The sequence below is a fragment of the Ursus maritimus genome, unplaced genomic scaffold (assembly GCF_017311325.1).
Source record: "Ursus maritimus isolate PB19 unplaced genomic scaffold, ASM1731132v1 scaffold_6, whole genome shotgun sequence".
NCBI lineage: Eukaryota > Metazoa > Chordata > Mammalia > Carnivora > Ursidae > Ursus > Ursus maritimus.
Genome location: NW_024426774.1, coordinates 37,595,281 through 37,616,793, shown reverse-complemented (window position 1 = coordinate 37,616,793; position 21,513 = coordinate 37,595,281). Strand labels below are relative to the sequence as shown.

Below are 21,513 nucleotides of genomic sequence, written 5' to 3'. Positions count from 1 at the left end.
CCTCAGAACTATTTCTTTCATGCTTAGGTATGGGTCACGAATCCAGGGAGGTTTATTGCATTGAAAGATTCAGTTGGGGGCACCTGGGTGGCTCAGGCTCTTGATTTCAGCTCAGGTCATGATCTCGTCATGATCTCAGGGTTGTGAGATCCAGCCCTGTGTTGGGCTCCACGCGGGGAATTGGAGCCTGTTTGGGATTCCACCCCCCCACCCCCAACTCTGTTTTGCTCTGTCTCCCTCTTAAAAAAAAAAAAAAAAAGGAAAAGAAAAGAAAGGAAAAGAAAGAAAAAAGATAGTTGGCATAGGACTTTATCCTGGGTAAAAAGTGACTAGCACAGTGGTCAACTGGGATTCTAACATTTACCTCACATCTAGTTTAGTTATGGTAAAGGTGGCTGTTAGTAATTCCCCAGCTTTATTTCTAGGAACTGAATCCCTTTAGATTTCTTTCACAGAAAGGTTCTTCTAGAAGCAGGGTTTGTTTTCAGACAGAGAAATCAGAAGAACATTAGAACTCTCTTCCTTTAGGACTCAGAGGTTTGGTCCCAGTCAGTTTGATTATTATAGCGATTTCTAAACCTGTTTTTACCTTTGGCCGCTTTCCACTAAATCCATTTGAAAATGCATTAGTGGAATCTTTCTCTTTGAACAGGGCTTTCCCAGGGTTCTCTTTCAGATTATTCCATTATACTTTTCTTATGCTTCCAAATACATTGTAGAAATTATTTTTCCTTGGGGCATACTGAGAACTCTCAATGTTAATTAATTGACCTTATACTACTAGTATCTGTCATTTATAAACTTGAAAAGCAAAAAGTGAAGGGTCTTGTAGATGGTAAAAGAAAAAGAAGAAATGACAGCAGCACCAAACTTCAGACATTTAAGTTGCTGAGATTTGAAAATATCAATAAATTTCAAGGTTGGGGCATGGAAGTTCAGTTGGTAAATTCCAGATGATCTCTGTCCTCCAGCTTGGTCTCTGCTTTTTTGTCCTTTAACCTTTTGTTTACTTTGTTGTCTACCGACTGTAGAAACAAACATGCTAGAATGGATAAGTCGTATGGCTTGCATTTTTAAGATTTTCTAAATTGAGAAATAGTTCACATACCATAGAAGTCATCCTTTTAAAGGGTGTGAGTCAGTAGCTTTTAGTGTATTCAGAGATGTGCAGCCATAACCATTATCTAATCCCAGAACATTTTCATCACTCCCAAAGAAATCTCATACTTGTTAACAGTCACTCTCCATTCTACCCTTCACCATCCTCTGGCCCCCATGAATCTACTTCTGGCAGTGGATTTGGAGATTTCATATAAATGAATTATACAATGTATGGCCTTTTGTTTCTGGCTTATTTCAGTCAACACAGTGTTTTCAAGTTTTGTCTACGTTGTAGTCTGTATCAGTGCTTCATTCCTTTTTATGGCTGAATAATATTCCATTATATGGATATGCCACATTTATCCAGTCATCATTCGGACGTTTGGATTGTTTCTACTTTTTGGCTAGTATGAATAATGCTGCTGTGAACATTCTTACACAAGTTTGTTTGTGGACATATGTTTTCATTTCTCTCAGGTATGTACCTAGCCATGGAATTTCTGTGTCATATGGTTATTCTGTTTAACTTTCTGAGGAACTGTCAAATTGTTTTCTTCAGCCACTGCACCATTTTACATCCCACCAGCAATATGTGAGGGTTCTAAATTCTCCAGTCCTTCCCAACTCTTTTTGTTGTCCATCTTTTTCATTATACCTATCCCAGTGGGTGTGAAGTAGTAGTTTCTCATTGTAGTTTTGATTTGCATTTCTCTTTTGACTAATGATGTTGAACATCTTTTCCTGTGTTTATTGGTTATTTGTCTTATCCTCTTTGGGGAAAAAAATGTCTATTCAAATTCTTTGTCCATTTTTATTGTTTAAGTTATTTATTTATTTATTTATTTGAGCGAGAGAGCGAGCAAGCAGGGGGAAGAGCAGAGGGAGAGGGACAAGCAGACTTCCATGCTGAGCACAGAGTCCAGCATGGGGCTTAATCCCAGGACCCTGAGATCATGACCTGAGCTGAAATCAGATCAAGAGTCAGACACTTAACCTACTGAGCCACCCAGATGCCCCTGCCCATTTTTAAATGGGGTTGTCTTGTTGGATTGTAACAGGTCTTGTACATTCTGGATACTAGACCCTTATTTGACATATGGGTTTTAAATATTTTCTATCATTCTTTGGATTGCCTTTTCACTTTATTGGTAGTATTTGAAGCACAAGAGTTTTTAGTTTTGATAAAGTCCAATTGAATGAATAAAGGGGTTATTTATCTCTCTATCTACTTGTTTATTTATTTATTTTTGCTACTTGTGCTTTTGGTATCATACCTAAGAAACCATTGTCCAATACAAGTCAAGAATACACCCATGTTCTTCTAAGAATTTGATAGTTTTGGCTCTCAAATTTAGGTGTTCATTCCATTTTGAGGTAATTTTTGTATATGGTATGATTCTTTTACGTGTGGATATCTGCTTATTCCAGCACTGTTTGTTGAATATGACATTCTTTTTAACTGTTCTTTCCTTGCTTTATATACCATCAATCCAAATACTTATATTATAGTGCATGGAACTGTGCAAGGCATGTGGTAAGACTGAAATATGTAGTTTACAATAAGAATCTGTCTTCCCTTCAGGACTTACGTATATCTAGTTGAGATTGATGATGGAATTATACATGAAATTGTTGAGTGGGATACAATTCAGTGCTAGAGGAATGGTGGAAAGAACAGAATTCATTAGGAATTGAGAAGACTGAGTAAATCTATGAACAGAGAGGTTCATAGAGGAGATGAAGGTACTGAGGTTAGGTAAGGTTTAGATACAGAAATGACCAGAGTAGAACTACCTGAAGCAGTTAGATTCATTTGGCTCAAGGTATGTATGGAATACCTTTTGACAGATTTTGAAATTTTCCTGAATTATCAAGTCTTCTCTTAGCCTAAATTATGTTATTAGGAATTGGAAGCACCTCATACTTACTTTGTGCAATTGTATCTAGAGAAGAGGGCAGTTTTCATTTTGGTTACGTCATATTGGATTGAGTATCTTATGGGTACTATCTTCTGTTTGCTTATCTTTTTACTTCTTTCAGTGGTTGTCACTGAACTAGACTTATATTCCCTCTTCACAGTCCTTACAACCTTCTAGTTTCTTTTCTTGAAACTTTAGAGAAACTATTTTGTCATGGTCACTGATAATTTCCACATTGTAAATCCAAGGGTCAGTTCTCAGTCTGTGTCGTACTTGACGTAGCAGAGCATTTAACACGTTGTTTACTTCTTCCTCTTTGGCACATTTCTTTACTTGGCTTCCCCAGCACCATTCTTGATTTTCCTCCTACATCACAGTGTTTTCAGTAGTCTGTTAGTCTCCTTTTCCAATTTCACTTCATCTTGGTCTTATAAACTTGGAGTTTCTAGGACTTCCATCTTTTATCACTTCTTTTTGTCTGTACTGACTCTTTTGATGATTTCATTTAGCCTCATGGCTTTATTAGTTTTTTAAAAGATTTATTTATTTTAGAGAGAGAGTGCAAGAGAATGCAGGGAGGGTGGCAAAGGGACAGGGAAAGAGATTTTCAAGCAGACTCACCACTGAGCACAGAGCCCAACACGAGGCTTGATTCCAGGACTCAGAAGATCATGACCTGAGTCGAAACCAAGAGTTGGATGCTCAACCGACTGAGCCACCCAGGTGCCTCTAGCCTCATGGCTTTAAGTATCATCCACATGCCAGTGACTCACAAATTTGTATATCCAGCCCTGTGTTTGCTCTTGAACTCCAGGTTTATAAATCTAACTCACTCCACATGTGCGCTAGAGTGACTACTCATATATCAAATTTAACAAGCCCAAGGTTGAGCTCTTTATCTCTTCCTTCCTTTCATAGCTGCTCAGCTTTTAATCTTTATCATTCTAATTGAAGACAATTCCATCTTTCTAGTTGACTTAAGCTAAAAAGTTTAGAGTCATCTGTGAGTCCTTTTTTCCCCTCATACTCAGGAAATCCTGTGGCTTTACCCTCAGAATATATTGCAGAATCCAGCCACCTCTCACCACCTCCACATCTAACACCCTGGGCTGAGCCATTGCCCTCTTTTCTGGATTGCTGCCACAGCCTCCTAACTTCTCTTCCTGTTTCTGTTCTTGTACTCCTGTCTTGAGCCAGAATGACCATACTAAAATTTGTCAGTTTGTGTACCTGCTCTGCTCAAAGCTTTGCAGTGGATACCCTTTCACGCAAAATAAAAGCTAAAGTCTACAATGCCAGAAAGGTCTTGCAAGATCTGGACTCCCATTATCTCTTAAACTTTTTCTCCTCCTGTTTTTCTTTGCCAGACATCTGCTTTAGCCACACTGGCTTTTTGGCTATTCCTTAAATAATCTTGGTGTATTTCTGTAAGGGCTTTTGTCTTCTCAGCTTGGAATGCTTTCCCCTGAAGGGGAGGAGAAATAATTTTTCCTTTAGCCTTGTGAGTTCTTGGCTGAGACCCTGTAATAAAGGGCAGACTAACAAGAGAAAAACAGTTTATTAACATATATACCTTATGTATACATGGGAGGGTCTCAGAGAAAAATGAGTAACTCAAAGAGGTGGTCTAGAATTCAGGCTTAAGTACCATCTTCAGCTAAAGATGAAAAGAAAGGGGAGGCCAGTTTACACAGTAAGCAGAAGCACAGTAAACAAAAGTAAGATTTATTATGCAGATTTTTGTCTGAACCTTCTTCATTGATACATTTCTTATGATTTAGAGCTTCTCTTCCTGGTGTAGAGAGGGAGACACTCTTACTAATTGAGATTTCCCTCGTAAATGTAAATTTCCCTTACAAAAGGGTGACTTCTCTGTTTTTAGAACTTTTCCTGTATCTGCTGTTTCTCACAATACTATGATCAAAATAATCCTTATGCCAAAGAAGCATATTTTGGGGTGGCAAATTCTGCTACCCTTTATCCCCACAGTAGCCCCATGGCTGGTTCTCTCATTTCTTTCAAGTCTTTGCTCTGATATCACTTTCTCAGTGAGGCCTATCATGTCCACTCTGTTTAAAGATTGTTCAGCTCACATACACTCCCCATCTCTTTTACTCTGCTTTTTCTCCCCAGTAGATTATATTCTCTTTTGTCATACTATGTACTATAATTGACTTATTTTGTGTTGTTTATCTTGCTCACCAGAAGGTATCTTGCCCAGTAAATATTTGTTGAATGAATGAACATCCTAGGGCTGCTGTACTTTTGGGGTTGTTCAGGTTCTTGAGCCCCATCCCAGACCTCTTGAATTAGATACAGGGGATAGAGGTCCAACTCCTTTGTTTTAACTAAACCTTCAGGTGATTCAGATGTAAATTCAAGTTTAAGAACCACTGCTATATCATAGTGAGTAGTTCAGAAGCCAGGCCTCTTTCTCACACGTGGGGATATGTAGATGTATGAAGTAATTGACAAATGTTTGCTCTTCCTCCCATCTTCTCCTCCTCCCTTTTTCCTGAGGAGGTACCACTGGGAAAGATGATATGAACTGTAGTAACTTTTAGTTGATTTATCGTGTGTATCAAGGTCCCCAAGACCCCTTTTAGGTTCCAGTGATCATTAGGAGAACACATAGGAATTCGCATGTAGTCACACTCATGGCTAAGATTTATTACAGCAAAAAGGACACAAAGCAAAATTAGCCAAGGGAAAAGTCTTATGGGGCAAAGTCCAGAGGAAACCAGGAGAAAATTTCCAAGAGTCCTCTCTCAGTGGGGTGTCACACAAGCAGGACACATTTAATTCCTCCAGCATCAAATTGTAGCAAGTGTGAAGTGTTGTCTACCAAGGAAACTCACTAGAGACATAGTGCTCAGGGTGTTCACTGGGGACTGGTCATTATAGACACCCTCTGCGTAGCACATACCAAAATTCCAGACTCTCAGAAGGAAAGCAGGAGTTCAGCATAAACCTCATTGTACAGTTTAGGCATAGTGAGCCACTCTTATCGGTTAGGGTGATGGGAACCCTGATAAGAATGGCTCACTGTGCCTTATAGATGGGGATATGTTAACTCTTTTTCTGCTGTGTTCACTCTTTTCAACATGGTATCCAAAGAAATTTGTTGGGTTTTCTATTTCTTTATATAGAATATAAAGCATTTAGACTGAATCTCTCTTTTAGGAAATTGAGTAACAATGAAAATGTTTTGAGAATAATTTGAACAGTTTACTTTAAGTGGATTGAATAACTGAGTTTATTCAGTTAGACATATTTTCTGAAAAATGCCTTGGCAGTATCATTCACAGTCTGTGCTATTTTAGTAATTACAAAAGTGGCTTATTTCATAGTAAAGTTTTCTTATTTATTCCAAAAAATAAATTAAGATAACTTTAACATTCACTTGAAAAATGTTATCTATGAATGTGACCATCTGCTTCAAAGCAGATATTTGTTTTTCTTCACTTTTCTTCCAACTTTCATGTTCTAAAGGGCCTATTTGAAATTTGCCATCTTTGGGTTTGCTTTCCTGAGTAACCAATCTTTCTTTCCTTCTTTTTTTATAGGCCAAGATGCTGAATTATCAGGGACACTTTCACTTGTTTTGACACAGTGCTGTAAGAGAATAAAGGACACTGTTCAAAAATTGGCCTCAGACCACAAAGACATCCACAGCAGTGTTTCTCGGGTTGGAAAAGCCATTGATAAGGTATGGTGTTGAGGGAAGTGTCTGGGATTTTTAAACATCATCCTCCATCTCCTATCATTGCTCTGATAACATTTGCTTTCCTCAGTTCTTTTATGCTATTCCTTTCATCCTGGCTTTTATTAGCTTTTTCAGAGTTGGTTTTACTATGTTATTCTTAAAAGTTTTCTGTTGCTATTTAAAAAAACAAAAATAAAAACATTTGTTTATATGACTACAGTTCCTGGTATCATGATGACTAAATTTCCAAAGAAATTTTAACTCCTATGAGAGAGTATGTTTACAGAAGTAACTTCCTACTTCCTGAGTAGTTCCCTGGCAGTGACTCTTTCTCTCTTATGGGGTGATTAGGATAACATCCTTGCATCCATCTCCCGTGCGTCATCCTAACTGTTGTCTTCCTTTGTGCACGCCAGTCGCTTTTCTCCAGTATTGCTTTCTGTGTGAGTGAGTGGTTTGGTTGCTAGCTAGCAAGGCCAGTCCACTTCTGTTGGGCGATCATTCCAGTGACATCTCTTGAATCTTTGACTTAGTGATTTACTTATAAGCGGTTATTTTTAGCACTGGGGCAGTTTTGCCCTTGGAGTTCATAGTGGGGCCTAAGACACAGGGCCTAAGGTTACTGTATGATACCTCTGACTACATCAGCAATTGGGGAATTTATAACTGTTTATGGATTTTTTTCTGACACATTGTAAACTTGTGGGAAGGTAGGAAGAACTTTTGGGAGAGCTCTTTGTAGCAAAACCCAGTCCTATGAGTTGCTGCTTAGTCTGAATGTAGGAGAGCTAGTAGCTATGATGTAGACAGAAACTCATGGAATCCAGAGGGTGACTTTGTCTAACTCATGGATAAGCCTACTTGTTAGAAATTATCCTGTAGAGCAGTAGTATTGAAGGGTTAGACTCGAGGCAGTCTAAGGCAGAACTGTTTGCTTCTAAGGAGATATTGTTAACTGGTAGGTACAGTGTGACTGGACTGTGTGTGGCAGGGGCTCTAAGGATTGTTTGGTTAGCTGTGGTTTACAGAAGTGTTAGTGGCCTTTCAGAGAGCTTTCACCACTGCCATAGTGCTGAGGGTTTCAACTTGGCAAAAGAGGCCTGAGAAGTAGTCTTGGCAGCAGCAACACCATATTTGGATTAGTGACGGCATTTGCTAGCAAAGGCTGGGAAGGCAGTGAGTATTCTCTGAAATAACTTTTAGGCTGTGATGCCTGTTTGGTGTGAGAATGTGCACAGCTTTGGAAGTGGCTTTGGCATCAGACTTTTTGGGGGCTATGGCATTGGAAATCTTCAGTTGGTATGTACTATCTTAAGGGCTCACTAAAATGGTGGCGGGGCACTTTAGAGAGGGTCTTAAGTCACTGTGGGTGAGGGACCTTCGGGTTCTCTAGGTGGTGTTTAGGAAGCTTCAAGTTTGGTGGCTGACAGTGACCAAGGCAATCTAGTGATTCTGATGGTTCAAACCCTTGGAGGTAACAGGAGGCATCTGCTTGACCACCAGGCTGCTTGTAGTTTTGACAGAGGGTGGGGACAGCAAGACCAGAAGATGTCATCGTAGTGGGAAGAGCTGAAGTTTTCATAGCAGCCAATCAGAGAAAGTATTTGAGAAGAGATCCCAGATTTGAGATAGGTGAGGATGGCCTTAGCAGCCATATCTCAAGTGTGTAGACTGCTGGCCACTGGGATCTAGAGCATTTGGGCCAGTAATTCACCAGCTTTGTATTCTACCACTCATAGGGTGACTGTGTGTCCCCATTTCCTAGATTGTGCCCGTTGTCCTGTCATATTATTAGAACCTTCTTTTTACTCTTGTCCCCCTAGCTAATGGTGACTTGCAGAGCATGTCTTCCTTAGCTAGCAAGTCTTTACAAATATTCATAATTATTGTCAGATATTTTGGCTAATCTTTGAGATAAAACATTTAAGTGTATTTGGTCTTAGAAACAAAAGAATCCCTTTTAGAATGGATACCAAGGAAATGCATAGTGAGTAATCTATATTCTGGCTTTTTTGGTGGGGATGTGTTTGAGGTGAATGTTCCTAATTATATATTTTAATTTATTCATTTCTCTTTTGAGGACATTTTTGTCATGCACATGGAGGTTATAAGGGCTTTTTCAGGTAAAAAAAAATATTTTTGTGTGGATTTATGTTGCTGTGAAAGTAGTTTAGGTTCTAAGTGACCTGGATTCCAGATTCTTCTGATCCATCCTATGAAACTATATTGTTAAGTTGGTACTGTTAAGCGTTTGTTGAATTATGGTCCTGGGGCACAGAAGAAAGCCTGGATCTTTTAACCCAGTTCTCTACCATCTTTCAGTGCATTTTCTCCCTCTCTCCCTCTTTTTTGGGGTGGGAGCATCTGTTTGGCCTGAGCTGTAACTAGAAGCAGTTACCCGACTAGAACTACCTAGACACTGTGCTTCTCACATACTTGAGGAATTCTGTGTAAGCTGTTGTCGTATAAGATTCCACTGACTTGTAGTTTGGACCTGGTAAATTTGTACAAGCTTCTAGGGCCTCCCATTGTAACAAGGCTGGGTGGACTCCTATGGGCTGGTGGTGAGCAAACAGGATGAAGCTGAAGCCATTATGGCGCAGGCCTTTAAGTACCACAAACAGACTTGAGCAATAAACCGGCCACTGGTCCAGCAGCCTGTGAGTGTACCCTGTTATGGACACATGTTCCCACCCTGCCAAGAGGAGGACAGAGAAGCTGGTGACTCCTTTATGAGCAGGCTGGTTTTGAGTGAGGAACATTAGTAAATTTTTGACGTGCTTAATGATTTTTTTCCCTTTAATGTTTTAATGCTTGTTTTAAAGTTCTTTAGTCATCGCTTAATATAAGCAGAAAAGAAGTTCGTGGTGTTAGCCAAGGCACTTACTGGCTTTTAATTATTGTGAACATAAAAAACTTTGAAGATTTCTGCCTTAATGTGTTGACTATTTCCAGGTGCCCATAGTATGATCACTATTTAAAATAAATAATATCAGCTGTTGGGTTCTGTGGCAAATTACTTTTAGTAAAAACAATGTGTTGGCCTATTTTTAATTTCCTCTCCCGTTTTAAGAACATTGAGAATTCTCTCCTGCTTAGGGCTTTTACTTCAGTGTTTTAAGTCTTTTGACTTTTTTTTTGAGTTTACTTCCTAAGTAAGAAAAGTCAATAAAACCATTACTGCTTTAGCTATGTGTGTGTGTATGTTAAAATAAATAGTGCTAAGATTTTAAATTGTCTAAATCTAGACATTGTTGTGGGAGAGTTGAAAGCAAAATACACAGTAATGTTCTTTAGAAGATTATGGTCTAGTTTGGTCATGTAAGAGTGCTCCTTGTCCACATGAAGGAGCTGGCAAAATTCTGAGGCACCGTAAGATAAATTTGCATGGGATACACTCTGTTTACTGTAAAGCAAAGGGAAGATCATTGTGCTCTTATTGAATCTAAGTTTTGTGGAGTTGGTATCTTAAGTTTGACTTGGGGGACGCCTGGGTGGCTCAGTTGGTTAAGTGTCCGACTCTTGCTTTTGGCTCAGGTTGTGATCCTCAGGGTCGTGGGATTGAGCCCCCATATCAGGCTCCGTGCTCATTGTGGAATCTGCTTCTCTCTCCATCTCTCTCCCCCTCTGCCCCTCCCCCTGCTCGCATGCATGCTCTCTCTAAATAAATAAGTAAATGAATAAATAAATAAAATCTTTTTAAAAATTTGACTTGGAAGAACAGGTAAGATTTCAAACAGCAGAGTGAGGTGTGTAGGGCTGAGAAAGTGGCTAAACAACTGAGAAATGCTGGACTCCTGTGAAAGACTCTCAGGGACTGACTCTATTGGAATGGCTGCCTTATCCGGAACAGGGTTGATGGAATGCCTAAGGGTTTGATTCAAGGAGATAGGGAAAAAGGGAGCGAATGATATAAGCAGTTGAGGATTTGCTTGCCCTCATTAAATAGGATGAAATTAGACCAAGGAGATGTCAGGAGTAGGAAGATAATAGCTGTCACTTATTGAGTGTTGACCATGTTCCAGCTGTTGAGCCGGGTGCTGTACATATATGTATATCCCATGATATAGGTACATTATTCCCATTTTAAGACTCAGATATTAAGTAACATACCCCAGGTGTACAGCTTGGAAGTGGCGAATCAGGGTTTGGAAGAAGATCTCACGCGCTAGTGCTATGCTAGGAAATCAGGCCATTGCAGAGCTGATAGCGTTTTAAGGGGGGAAATAAGGGTTAAAAATAGTTTCTAAAAAGCATCAGCCTAAGCTGATCTTCTGCCAGTAGATGGAGCATCTACATGGGTGAGGCAGAATGCTGAGTGTTAAGAAATGGAGTAATGCCATAAAAAGCAAAATACAGAATATTTAAGATAGTTCTGGGTGAGCCATCTGGGACTGCCTTTTATGTAGGTACGACTGGGGTGTGAGAGGAGAAAAAGATACCAATGGGAGAAAGGGTGTTGGATTTGGCCTTAAATAGTAGCTGAGATACAGAGTGGGTGAGATCAGGTATGTACTAGCTCTAAAGTTCTGTTATTATGTAATGGACAAATCTTTATATAGTAGAGAGATGTTACTGTTAATGGAGGAAAAAGGAAATTAAAATGACTAGAAATAGAAAAATACACTCTGATTAAGAAAAAGAGCTAAGTTGAGCTCTGAAATACAGACAGATAATTTGATAATGTATTTTGAGTATTGAATTTTTAGAATTACTGAAAAGAAATGGTCAACAAAGTTATAAAAAGACAACAATGAAAAAAAGTCAGGAACATATTCCCTAAAAATAAAATAAAACATGTCAAACTAACTCTTCTCCCTGAACTACTAGTGAGTAATTCAAGAAAATGCAGTAGACTATGTGTCTAAATTTTTGCAAGGCATTTAATAAAAATGTCATGTCTTTGTGGTCAAGGCGTTTCTTTTTAAATTATGTGATTTGGACTAGGAGCAGGTACATTCTGATATCTTGTTGGGTTTTGCCACAGTTACATGGTCTGAGGATAGATCTGACCTACCCAGGCTTGGCCACAGTTGTTTGCTCCAGGGTGGGTACCTCAAAGTCCTCTCCTAGGATCTTTCTCTTTAGAACTCTTACAGAAAGAAGGGCTGGTAATATGTGCGCCTAGAAGTGATTAGTAGCCCCTGAAAGAATCTGGTCTGTTGTGGGAAACAAAATTCTTCTTCGGAGAGAAATAGAGGCAAGAGGTGGGGAGGGGACATCTTTTGAGATTCAGCTACCCTCTGACCTACCTCTGGTTACCTGAGCCTTTCTTCAAATCCAGCTTGTTTGGGCAAAGGAGATTTCTGTTTGTAGGAACCAAGAGTCCTGACTCATACAAGCAGCTAGATGCTCTCTGGGTCTCTTCACCTATATTGGACTCCATTTTCTGTGAAACAGTATTGGTTTTGTCTTTTTCAGTCTGAAGATCATTCTCAAAAGAGAAGATGAGTTAAGTTCTCTTTTCTTTGCCATCTGTTATACAACATCATTAGATCTAAGCTCTGGGCCTATCTTGTTCTTACTCTGCTCTGAGCAGAATGAAACTACATTCTTTAGTTGATAATGATAATTGCTTGCATTATAGTCCAGTCCACAGAAGAAAGCCTAGACCTTTGCAATCAGGTCTCATATTAGGATGCAGGATCAGAGAATCCCACTGGGCCTGGAGATATGGACCCACTTTTGCCCGAGGCTAGAAGATGAAATAGCTTATTTGGTCTAGCATCCAAGTCAGTTTGGGTTGAGAGGGAAAAGGGACCTTACACCCATGAAGTTGTGCCACCTAATGCAGTGTGTAATTGTTTTCAAGTGATTTTTAAATTAATCGATTTGTTATTAATGCCTCTGTTAATGTGTTTTTTGTTTTTATTTGTGTTTTCTAAAGTGAAGACTCTTTTTAATGTAGAATCAGAAGATTTGGTGGCAAGGCCTGGTTCTCCAGTTCAGCTACTGTTGTATTGAAGGCTTACTGTGGGCTAGGTCCTGGTAGATATTTTGGTGTACATTATTTAGTTAGTCTTTACCAACACTTTGTAAGATAGGGATTATTGTCCACAGATACAGAAAGCTTTGATCAAAGAACTAGAAAACAGATGCAGGAACTGGGTAAATATTCAGATTTTATGACTTTGAGGAAACTTCCTCAACTGGAGTTCCTGGAGAGAATTAACTCCTGGTGAGTGCCCTTGGGCATCCCCTGTATGTATGAATTTCTCTCTTATGCATCTAGATTAGTAAGAGATTAGTAAGAGGTATGCGCCATCTTTGGGAGAATTAGTAAAATAGTTCCTCAGATTTCTGTCATTTGTTCAGATAAGGAGGCAGTTGGGAAAGCAGATTGACCAGAGCAGAAAGGTGTGTAAAATAATATGTAAAATAATTGTGTGGGGTAAGGCTGCAAATGTGACAGATGGTTAGACTTTGGAGCATTTTAAGGATTTTAAAAGTGCAGTGCACTAGTTTGGCATATCTCTGACCATATCACATTACTCTCCCCTTTGTTTATAAAGTAAGAATTTACCAGTATGCTCCCCCACCCTCCCGCCGCCCCCCACCCAGCTCCTTCCTTGATCAGGCACAACCTGCCTCTCTCTTAACTTTGAAAACTGAAATAGAAGAATGAATATCATACAGAGGACAGAATGGAATGTTTAAGAAGGTTGCCTCTCCATCTAGAAATGCATCTACAAATGCTGATTATGACACACTACTGAATTTATTTTCTAGCCATAGTTTGCAAGGCACCGCTGGCTGGTATGTGCCCAAATATGGATTATTTCATCTGAGACCATGTGCCTCATCATCAACTTTACTAGGTTTGCTAAATTTTTTCCCTGAAGGTCTTATACTAAATTACCGTCCTACCAAACATGTTTTTTTTTTTTTTTAAAGATTTTATTTATTTGACAGAGACAGAGACAGCCAGCGAGAGAGGGAACACAAGGAGGGGGAGTGGAAGAGGAAGAAGCAGGCTCATAGCAGAGGAGCCTGACGTGGGGCTCGATCCCATAACGCTGGGATCACGCCCTGAGCCAAAGGCAGACGCTTAACCGCTGTGCCACCCAGGCGCCCCGTACCAAACATGTATTAAACAACAGTTCTGTTTTCTTCGTTCTCAGCTACACTTGGTATTATCAGACTTTAAATTTTCTGGCTATTTCACATCCATCTGATTAATTTATCTAGTTGTATAAATTTGCATTTCCATCATCATCTTTGGGGTTGTGCATCTTTTCATGTTTTTGACTATCAGAATTTCTCCCTTTTGTGTATTTCTTGCTCATCTTTTGTCCATTTTTTTTTTTCAGTTAGGTTGTTTGTCTTTATTATTGTTTGGGAGGAATTTTGATTGTTATCTCATATTGGGAGGAATTTAAAAAAAAAACCACACCTCTTTTTGATGCATGTAAAGTATGTATGTATGTAAAGTAGCTATCTTTTCCCAGACTGAGTGGAACCAGAATACAGGTCTTCTTAATTCCCTGTTAAGTATCCATTGTGGTCTATCTCTGTCCCTCACTGCTAAACCAGATTAACTGGATGCTTAGAAGGGAAATGATTCCTGGTAGGTGTAACAATAGCACATTGTTAGGTTCATACACAATTTTTCTTCAAAAGTAGGTGGGGAGTTTTTGGTTTTTTAAAAAATTATTAACAGTATTAAAGAATTGGCACTTAAGAATTAAAACAAACACTGAGTTTTATCATGTATCGTTACTGTTGTCTGTGCTCAGTAATTGTAATTTCAGGGGTGCCTCACTGGCTCGGTCAGTTAAGCATCTGACTCTTGATCTCAGCTCCTGTCTTGATCTTAAGGTTGCTGAGCATAGAGCCTACTTTAAAAAAAATTATAGGGGCGCCTGGGTGGCACAGCGGTTAAGCGTCTGCCTTCGGCTCAGGGCATGATCCCGGCGATATGGGATCGAGCCCCACGTCAGGCTCTTCTGCTATGAGCCTGCTTCTTTCTCTACCACTCCCCCTGCTTGTGTTCCTTCTCTCGCTGGCTGTCTCTATCTCTGTCGAATAAATAAATAAAATCTTAAAAAAATAAAACATAAAAAAATAAAATTATAATTTCATAAACTGTATTTCAGAAATGTATTGGTTTTGGATGGTGAACAATCAAAGCCAGTCCTCAAAGTCTAACCAGTTTGTAAGCATGTTCATTATGTGGCTAAGGAGATAGGATGCTCTGTTTAGATTTCATAGTTTCATAATGTTTTATTAAAGTTATTTACTCCTCCTCTGTCTCAGCTTCCAGATTTTACTTATGTAATTGTTTATTTATATATGTATTTTAAAAGGTTTTATTTATTTGTTTATTTGAGAGAGAGAGAGAGAGAGAGCAGGTGCATGGGCACGGGAGATGGGAGAGGCGGAGAATCTCACGTAGACTCCACACTGAGCACAGACGGATGCGGGGCTTGATCTCATGACTCTGAGATTACGACCTGAGCCGAAACCAAGAGTCAGACACTTAACCAGCTGAGCCACCCAGGCACCCCTCAGCTTCCAGATTTTCAAACTTAAAATCATCAAAAATGTGAATAGCACTGAAAATACATACATGAGATAGTATATGAATTAATGTATCCTTGAATTTCTTTCTAAGCCATAACATCCTTGCCAGGCAGACACACCCTTGAATGTGTGCTTTTTTGCTTTTGATTCTTGTTTGAATCCTGCTTTCACATTTAAGAACATCTTTACGAGTTTTTTCTTTAAAAATGTAAAAGGAAGAAGTATAGTATAACAGAAGTACTAATAAGAGATATTTCTTTTTATTAGCCACTTCTTGGCTTGTTTGCAATGCTACTGATTTCCTGCAGCCATGCAAACGAGTTTGGTCACCTAGCAACAGAAGCTGGAACTGATTCTAGCACTGATGCAACAGTAAGAACATACAGTTATAACAAAAGGAGTTCTAACACTATGCTACATTTCCTCAACCTCTTTATACAATTTTAACTTTAATTTTTACTACATGTGAGCAGAAAATAAGCTGTGAAAGTAAGTTTATTTTTCTACCTTGATAGTTTAAACTGGAAAGTCAGGAGGGTATAAGGGAGCTCAGAAAATTTCATCTAATGCATTGCTTATTCATGTTTAGTTATATTTTCCAAGACTATTGAATAAGTTATAGAATTTGAATGTAGTAAAGATATCCTGAGTGTAAGGGTGTTTGATTTTTTTCTTACCCATATAGCTGTGACCAGGGTATACCTTACGGAAATAAAGATACGTAAGGAGCATAGTAAAATTGCTTAAATTTGTTTAAATATTAAAGTCTTACATGGTCAGCATTAACTTTTTTATGTCTATTAAGGGAAATTTGAAGGAATTCTTTTCTTGAGCAGTTATTAGCTGATGGTAGCTATTAAAATTTGGGCTTAATCTATACTGCCAAATAAAATAGTCTCTTTTAACATGGTCTGTCCTTTGAGGTGACCGTTGTGTCTTCCAAAGTTGTTTCATTTATTTCCTGCAGAACAGACACCTTATAAATGTGTTGGGGGTTATGGGATTGGAGAATAATTACTAAATGAATAAATAGAAATCTGAAGGCTATGTTTGGATTGAATGACGTTGCTAGGTCAGTGAAGAATCTTTCTTACGTAGTCTCAATGATTCTTGCTTATAGGGTACATGTAGACATTTAGAGAAGTACAGGCAGATTCTGGAGTTTGTTATAACTTGTGTCATCTTCAGATACCCATTCCTTTATTCATTTGAATGGCCATTTGGGGCAGAAAATATGGGACAGTATCTATGACATCAGTCACCCTTATGGCCTCTGCTCTAGTCTGGAAGAGAAAAAGAGTAGCACGATCTCCACTTCAGCGCTCTAGTGGTCATAGATGGTGTAAAGATATAATAATCTACTCAAAAGCATTGGTGAACTGTTACAAAGTCATCTCTTAACAGGCAGAATCTGATAAACTGATTTGAAATTAGCCTTATTGCAAGCAGTGGTAGCTTTTTCTTCAGTGCTAGGGACAGCCTTAGTATGTGTGTGGAAGCTGTTGCTTTAGCATTTAGGTACTTTGTATTATTAATGTTCTTTAGGTTAAGTCCTAGACCAAGAAAGAGGTCTATAAAAAGCAAGTAAGTAAAAATTAAGACTCTGACCGTAATTTTGCTTGTTCATTTTTGGTTTTAGAGTAATTCCGAGTCTTAATATATGTTTTTTGTTTTAGGCTACTGATTTGGCATCCAGAAATAGGGTAGATAGCCCTTTAAAGAAAAATGTGCTCAATTTTGGAGAGGAGAACTCTCCTGCATTGTGGTAATTGTAAATGGTGGGTGCTTAGCAGTTTCTGACTGTTCTTGTATGTGCTATAAAGTAATCCTGTGTTTCTTGGTCTGAGTTAAGCGGTGATTGCCTAGGATTTTAATTTCAGTTAAATCTAAATGATCTTGTCTAAGTAAATTTATGTGCTTAAAAAAATGCAAGAAGTTTATTGGGGGTAATGCCTATGAAAGATTTAGGGAGTGAAAGTAAAATTGGTTACGGAAAGCTTTTATTTTATTTTATTTTTTATTTTATTTAAATTTTATTAGTTATCATGTAGTGTGCATTATTGACTTCTTGAGTAGAATTCAGTGATTCATCACTTACATACAACACCCAATGCTCATCACAAGTGCCCTTGTTAATACCCATCACCTATCTAGCCCATCCCCCACTCACCTCCATCAACTGTCACTTTGTTCTCTGTCATTAAGAGTCACTTATGACTTGTCTCCCTCTCTCCTTTTTTTCTTTTCCCCCTTTCCGTATGTTCATCTGTTTTCTTTCTTAAAGTCCACATATGAGTGAGATCATATGGTATTTGTCTTTTTCTGACTGACGTATTTCACTAAGCATAATACAGTCTAGCTCCATCCATGTTGTTGCAAATGGCAAGATTTCATTCTTTTTGGTGGCTGAGTAATATTCCATTGTGTATATATACCACATCTTTATCCATTCATCAGTTATGGACAGTTGGGCTCTCTCCATAGTTCGGCTGTTGTTGATAATGCTGCTATAAACATCAGGGTGCATGTATCCCTTTGAATCTGTATTTTTGTATCCTTAGGGTAGATACCTAGTAGTACAATTGCTGGATTGTAGGGTAGTTCTGTTTTTAACTTTTTTTTGAGAAACCTCCAAACTCTTCTCCAGAGTGGCTGCACCAGTTTGCATTCCCACCAGCATTGTAAGAGGGTTCCCGTTTCTCCAGGTCCTTGCCAACACCTTTTATTTCCTGTGTTAATTTTAGCCATTCTGACAAGTGTGAGGTGGTATCTGGTTAGGGAAAGCTTTTAGACCACAAGGAAGACTTGTTCTTTCTTCACTCTTGATGTTCAGCTTTTACTTCTGGTATCATTTCCTTTCTATCTGAAGAATTTACTACAACAGTTCTTTTAGAGCAGGTCTTCTGGCAACATATTCAGCTTTCCTTCATTTGAGAATTTTTTATTTCATCTTCATTTGCACAGGATATTTTTACTTGACATAAAATTCTGGGATGACCATTCTTTTCTTTTAGTACTTGAAAAATGTTGAGTCACTTCTTTTTAGCCTCTGTGCTTTCCTTGGAGAATTCCGTAAGCAATGCATCACTTTTCTCTAGCCACTTTCAAGATTTTTTTTCTTTGTCTTTAGATTTCAGCAGTTTGATTGTGAGGTGTCTGGGTGTGGATTTCTTTGAGTTTATCCTTTTATGACTTTGCTGAGCTTCTTGAATCTGTAGGCTTATGTCTTTTGCTAAGTTTGGGAAATATTCTTTAAATATTTTTTCTACATTACTCTCTCTTCTCCTGGTCCTCGGATGATGTGCATGTTAGATGTCTTGTCCCACAGGTCTCTGAGGCTCTGTTCATTTTTTTCCAGTCTTTTTTATTGTTGTTTAGATTAGATAATTTCTGTTGATCTTCACTGACTTTTTGTGTTGTCACCTCCATTCTGATACTGAGTTCATTCAATGAGTTTTTTATTTTGATTACTGTGTCTTCTGTTTCTTTGCTAAGACTTTCTTTTATTTGAAAGTGTTTGCTCTTCTTTTATAAAGCAGTTTTATAACTTTATATCGAAAGTCTTTGATGATTTCAGTATCTTTGTCATCTTGGCATTGATGTCTGTTGAACCATTTATTTCCATGTGAGTTTAGATTTTCTTGGTTCTTTGTATGCCAGATGATTTTGAATTGTATCCTGGACATTTTTAATACAGTTGACCCTGGAACAACACCCTGCACAGTTGAAAATCTGCATATAACTTTTGACTCCCCCAAAACTTAACTACTTACTGTTGGGTGGAAGCCCTACTGATAACGTAAACAGTTGATAAACACATATTTCGTATATGTTCTATATATATTCTTACAGTAAGCTAGAGAAAAGAAAATGTTATTAAGAAATCATACAGAAAAGAAAATATATATATAGTACTGTAGTGTAATTATTAGAAAAAAAATTCATGTATAAGTGGATCTGTGCAGTTCAAACCCATGTTGTTCAATGGTCAACTCTATTATGTTACAAGACTGTGGGTCTTGTTTAAATTCTATGGAGAATGTTGATGTTTCCGTTTTAGCAGACAACCAGCCTGGTTGAGTTCAGGCTGCAAGTTGTTCAGTCTTCTCTGAGTTGTGGTTTCAATGTCAGAGCTATTCAGATAGGTCTTATTTGTGTGCCAACCAGTGGCCATTCTGGGACCTGGAATCTAGTTCTGTCCCTAGTTCAGTTTTTAAAGTCTGGTATGTTGCTTAGGGTCAGCCTATGTATGTGCAACTGGAGAGTGAGCCCAGGAGTTCATAAACAACTTTAACTTTAAGGAGTCAGTTTTCTGAATTCTTCCCTCTCTGTGATCTCACTGGGAGTTCATGGTTCTCGGGGGCCACCTTTTTGGTCATTTGGCCAGAAAGCTGGGGCTTTGTTTACCCTACTCTTCTGTACATTTACTATGACTATGCCTGTATCTGGGGCGAGGTGGTGGAAGGACAGAAAGCAAAGATGCAGTAGAGGTTTTCACCCCTTCTTGGGACCACAGCTCCTCTGATTGAAGAGAAAGGACCCCCTCTGCCAGAGTTTTGGATTGCCTGCTGTAGTAGGCAGAATTCTAAAGCTATCCTCCCAAGATTCTTGATCCCTGGTTATTCAGACATTTATCTAGGCACTGCTGTGAAAGGACTTTGTAGGTATAATTAAGGTTACTAAGCAGTTGACCTTAAAATAGGGAGATTATCTAGGTGAGCCAGGTATAATTTACAAGAGCCCTTAAAAGCAGGAGAGGTTGGTAGAAAGAGAAAAAGCAGATTCAAAGTGTGAGGGATGTCACCTCTGTTGTTGGCTTTTGTTTTTTTTTTTTTTTTTTTTTTTTAATGATTTTTATTATATTATGTTAGTCACCACAGTACATCCCGGTTTCGATGTAAGGCTCGATGATTCATTAGTTGTGCACTCCAGTGCACCATGCAATACGTGCCCTCCTTACTACCCATCACCGGTCTATCCCATTCCCCACCCCCTCCCCTCTGAAGTCCTCAGTTTGTTTCTCATAGTCCATAGTCTCTCATGTTTCATTCCCCCTTCTGATTACCCCCTTTCTTTATCCCTTTCTTCCCTACTGATCATCCTAGTTCTTATGTTCCATAGATGAGAGAAATCATATGATAGTTGTCTTTCTCTGCTTGACTTATTTCACTTGGCATTATCTCCTCCAGTGCCGTCCATGTTGGAGCAATGTTGAGAACTCGTTATTTCTGATAGCTGAGTAATATTCATTGTATATATGGACCACAACTTCTTAATCCAGTCATCTGTTGCAGGGCATCTGCGCTCCTCCCGATTTAGCTATTGGGACGGCTGCTATGAACAATTGGGGTCATATGGCCCTTCTCTTCACTAGTCTGTATCTTTGGGGTAAATACCCAGTGGTGCAATGGCTGGATCATGGGGTACCTCAATTTTTAACTTTTAAGGGACCTCCACACTGTTTTCCAGAGTGGCTGTACCACTTGCATTCCCACCAACAATGTGGAGGGATCCCCTTTCTCCACATCCTCTCCAAACTTTGTTGTTTCTTGCCTTGTCTATTTTTGCCATTCTAACTGGCGTAAGGTGGTATCTCAGTTGGTTTTGATTTGAATTTCCTTGATGGCTAATGATTTTGAACATTTTTCATGTGTCTGTTAGCCATTTGTATGTCTTCATTGGAAAAGTGTCTGTTCATATCTTCTGCCCATTTTTTGATTTGTTTATTTGTTTCGTGTATTGAGTTTGAGAAGTTCTTTGTAGATCTTGGATACCAGTCCTTTATCTGTAGTGTCATTTGCAAATATCTTCTCCCCATTCCGTGGGCTGCCTCTTAGTTTTTCTGACTGTTTCCTTGGCTGTGCAGAAACTTTTAATCTTGATGAAGTCCCATAAATTCATTTTATCTTTTGTTTCTCTTGCCTTTGGGGATGTGTCATGAAAAAGGTTGCTTTGGCCGATGTCGTAGAGGTTGTTGCCTATGTTCTCCTCTAGAATTTTGATAGATTCCTGTCTCACATTGAGGTCTTTCATCCATTTGGAGTTTATTTTTGTGTATGGTGAGATAGTGGTCAAGTTCATTCTTTTGCATGTAGCTGTCCAATTTTCCCAGCACCATTTATTGAAGAGACTGTTTTTTCCCACCGGATGTTTTCCTGCTTTATCAAATATTAGTTGCCCAAAGGCCGAGGGTCTTTCTGGGCTCTCTATTCTGTTCCATTGGTCTATGTGTCTGTTTTTGTGCCAGTACCATGCTGTCTTTGT

The 21,513-nt window shown here is 38.8% G+C and overlaps 1 protein-coding gene across 4 annotated transcripts in view; it reads left to right on the top strand.

Moving 5' to 3' along the window:
* Window positions 1–21,513, top strand: part of RMND5A (required for meiotic nuclear division 5 homolog A) — a 68,245-nt gene that overhangs the window by 13,627 nt on the left and 33,105 nt on the right. For all 4 annotated transcript variants that reach the window (XM_040623222.1, XM_040623221.1, XM_040623220.1 and 1 more), the window contains exon 2: window positions 6,587–6,729. In XM_040623222.1, the coding sequence (XP_040479156.1) occupies window positions 6,587–6,729 (143 nt within the window). The remainder of the gene's footprint in view (window positions 1–6,586; window positions 6,730–21,513) is intronic.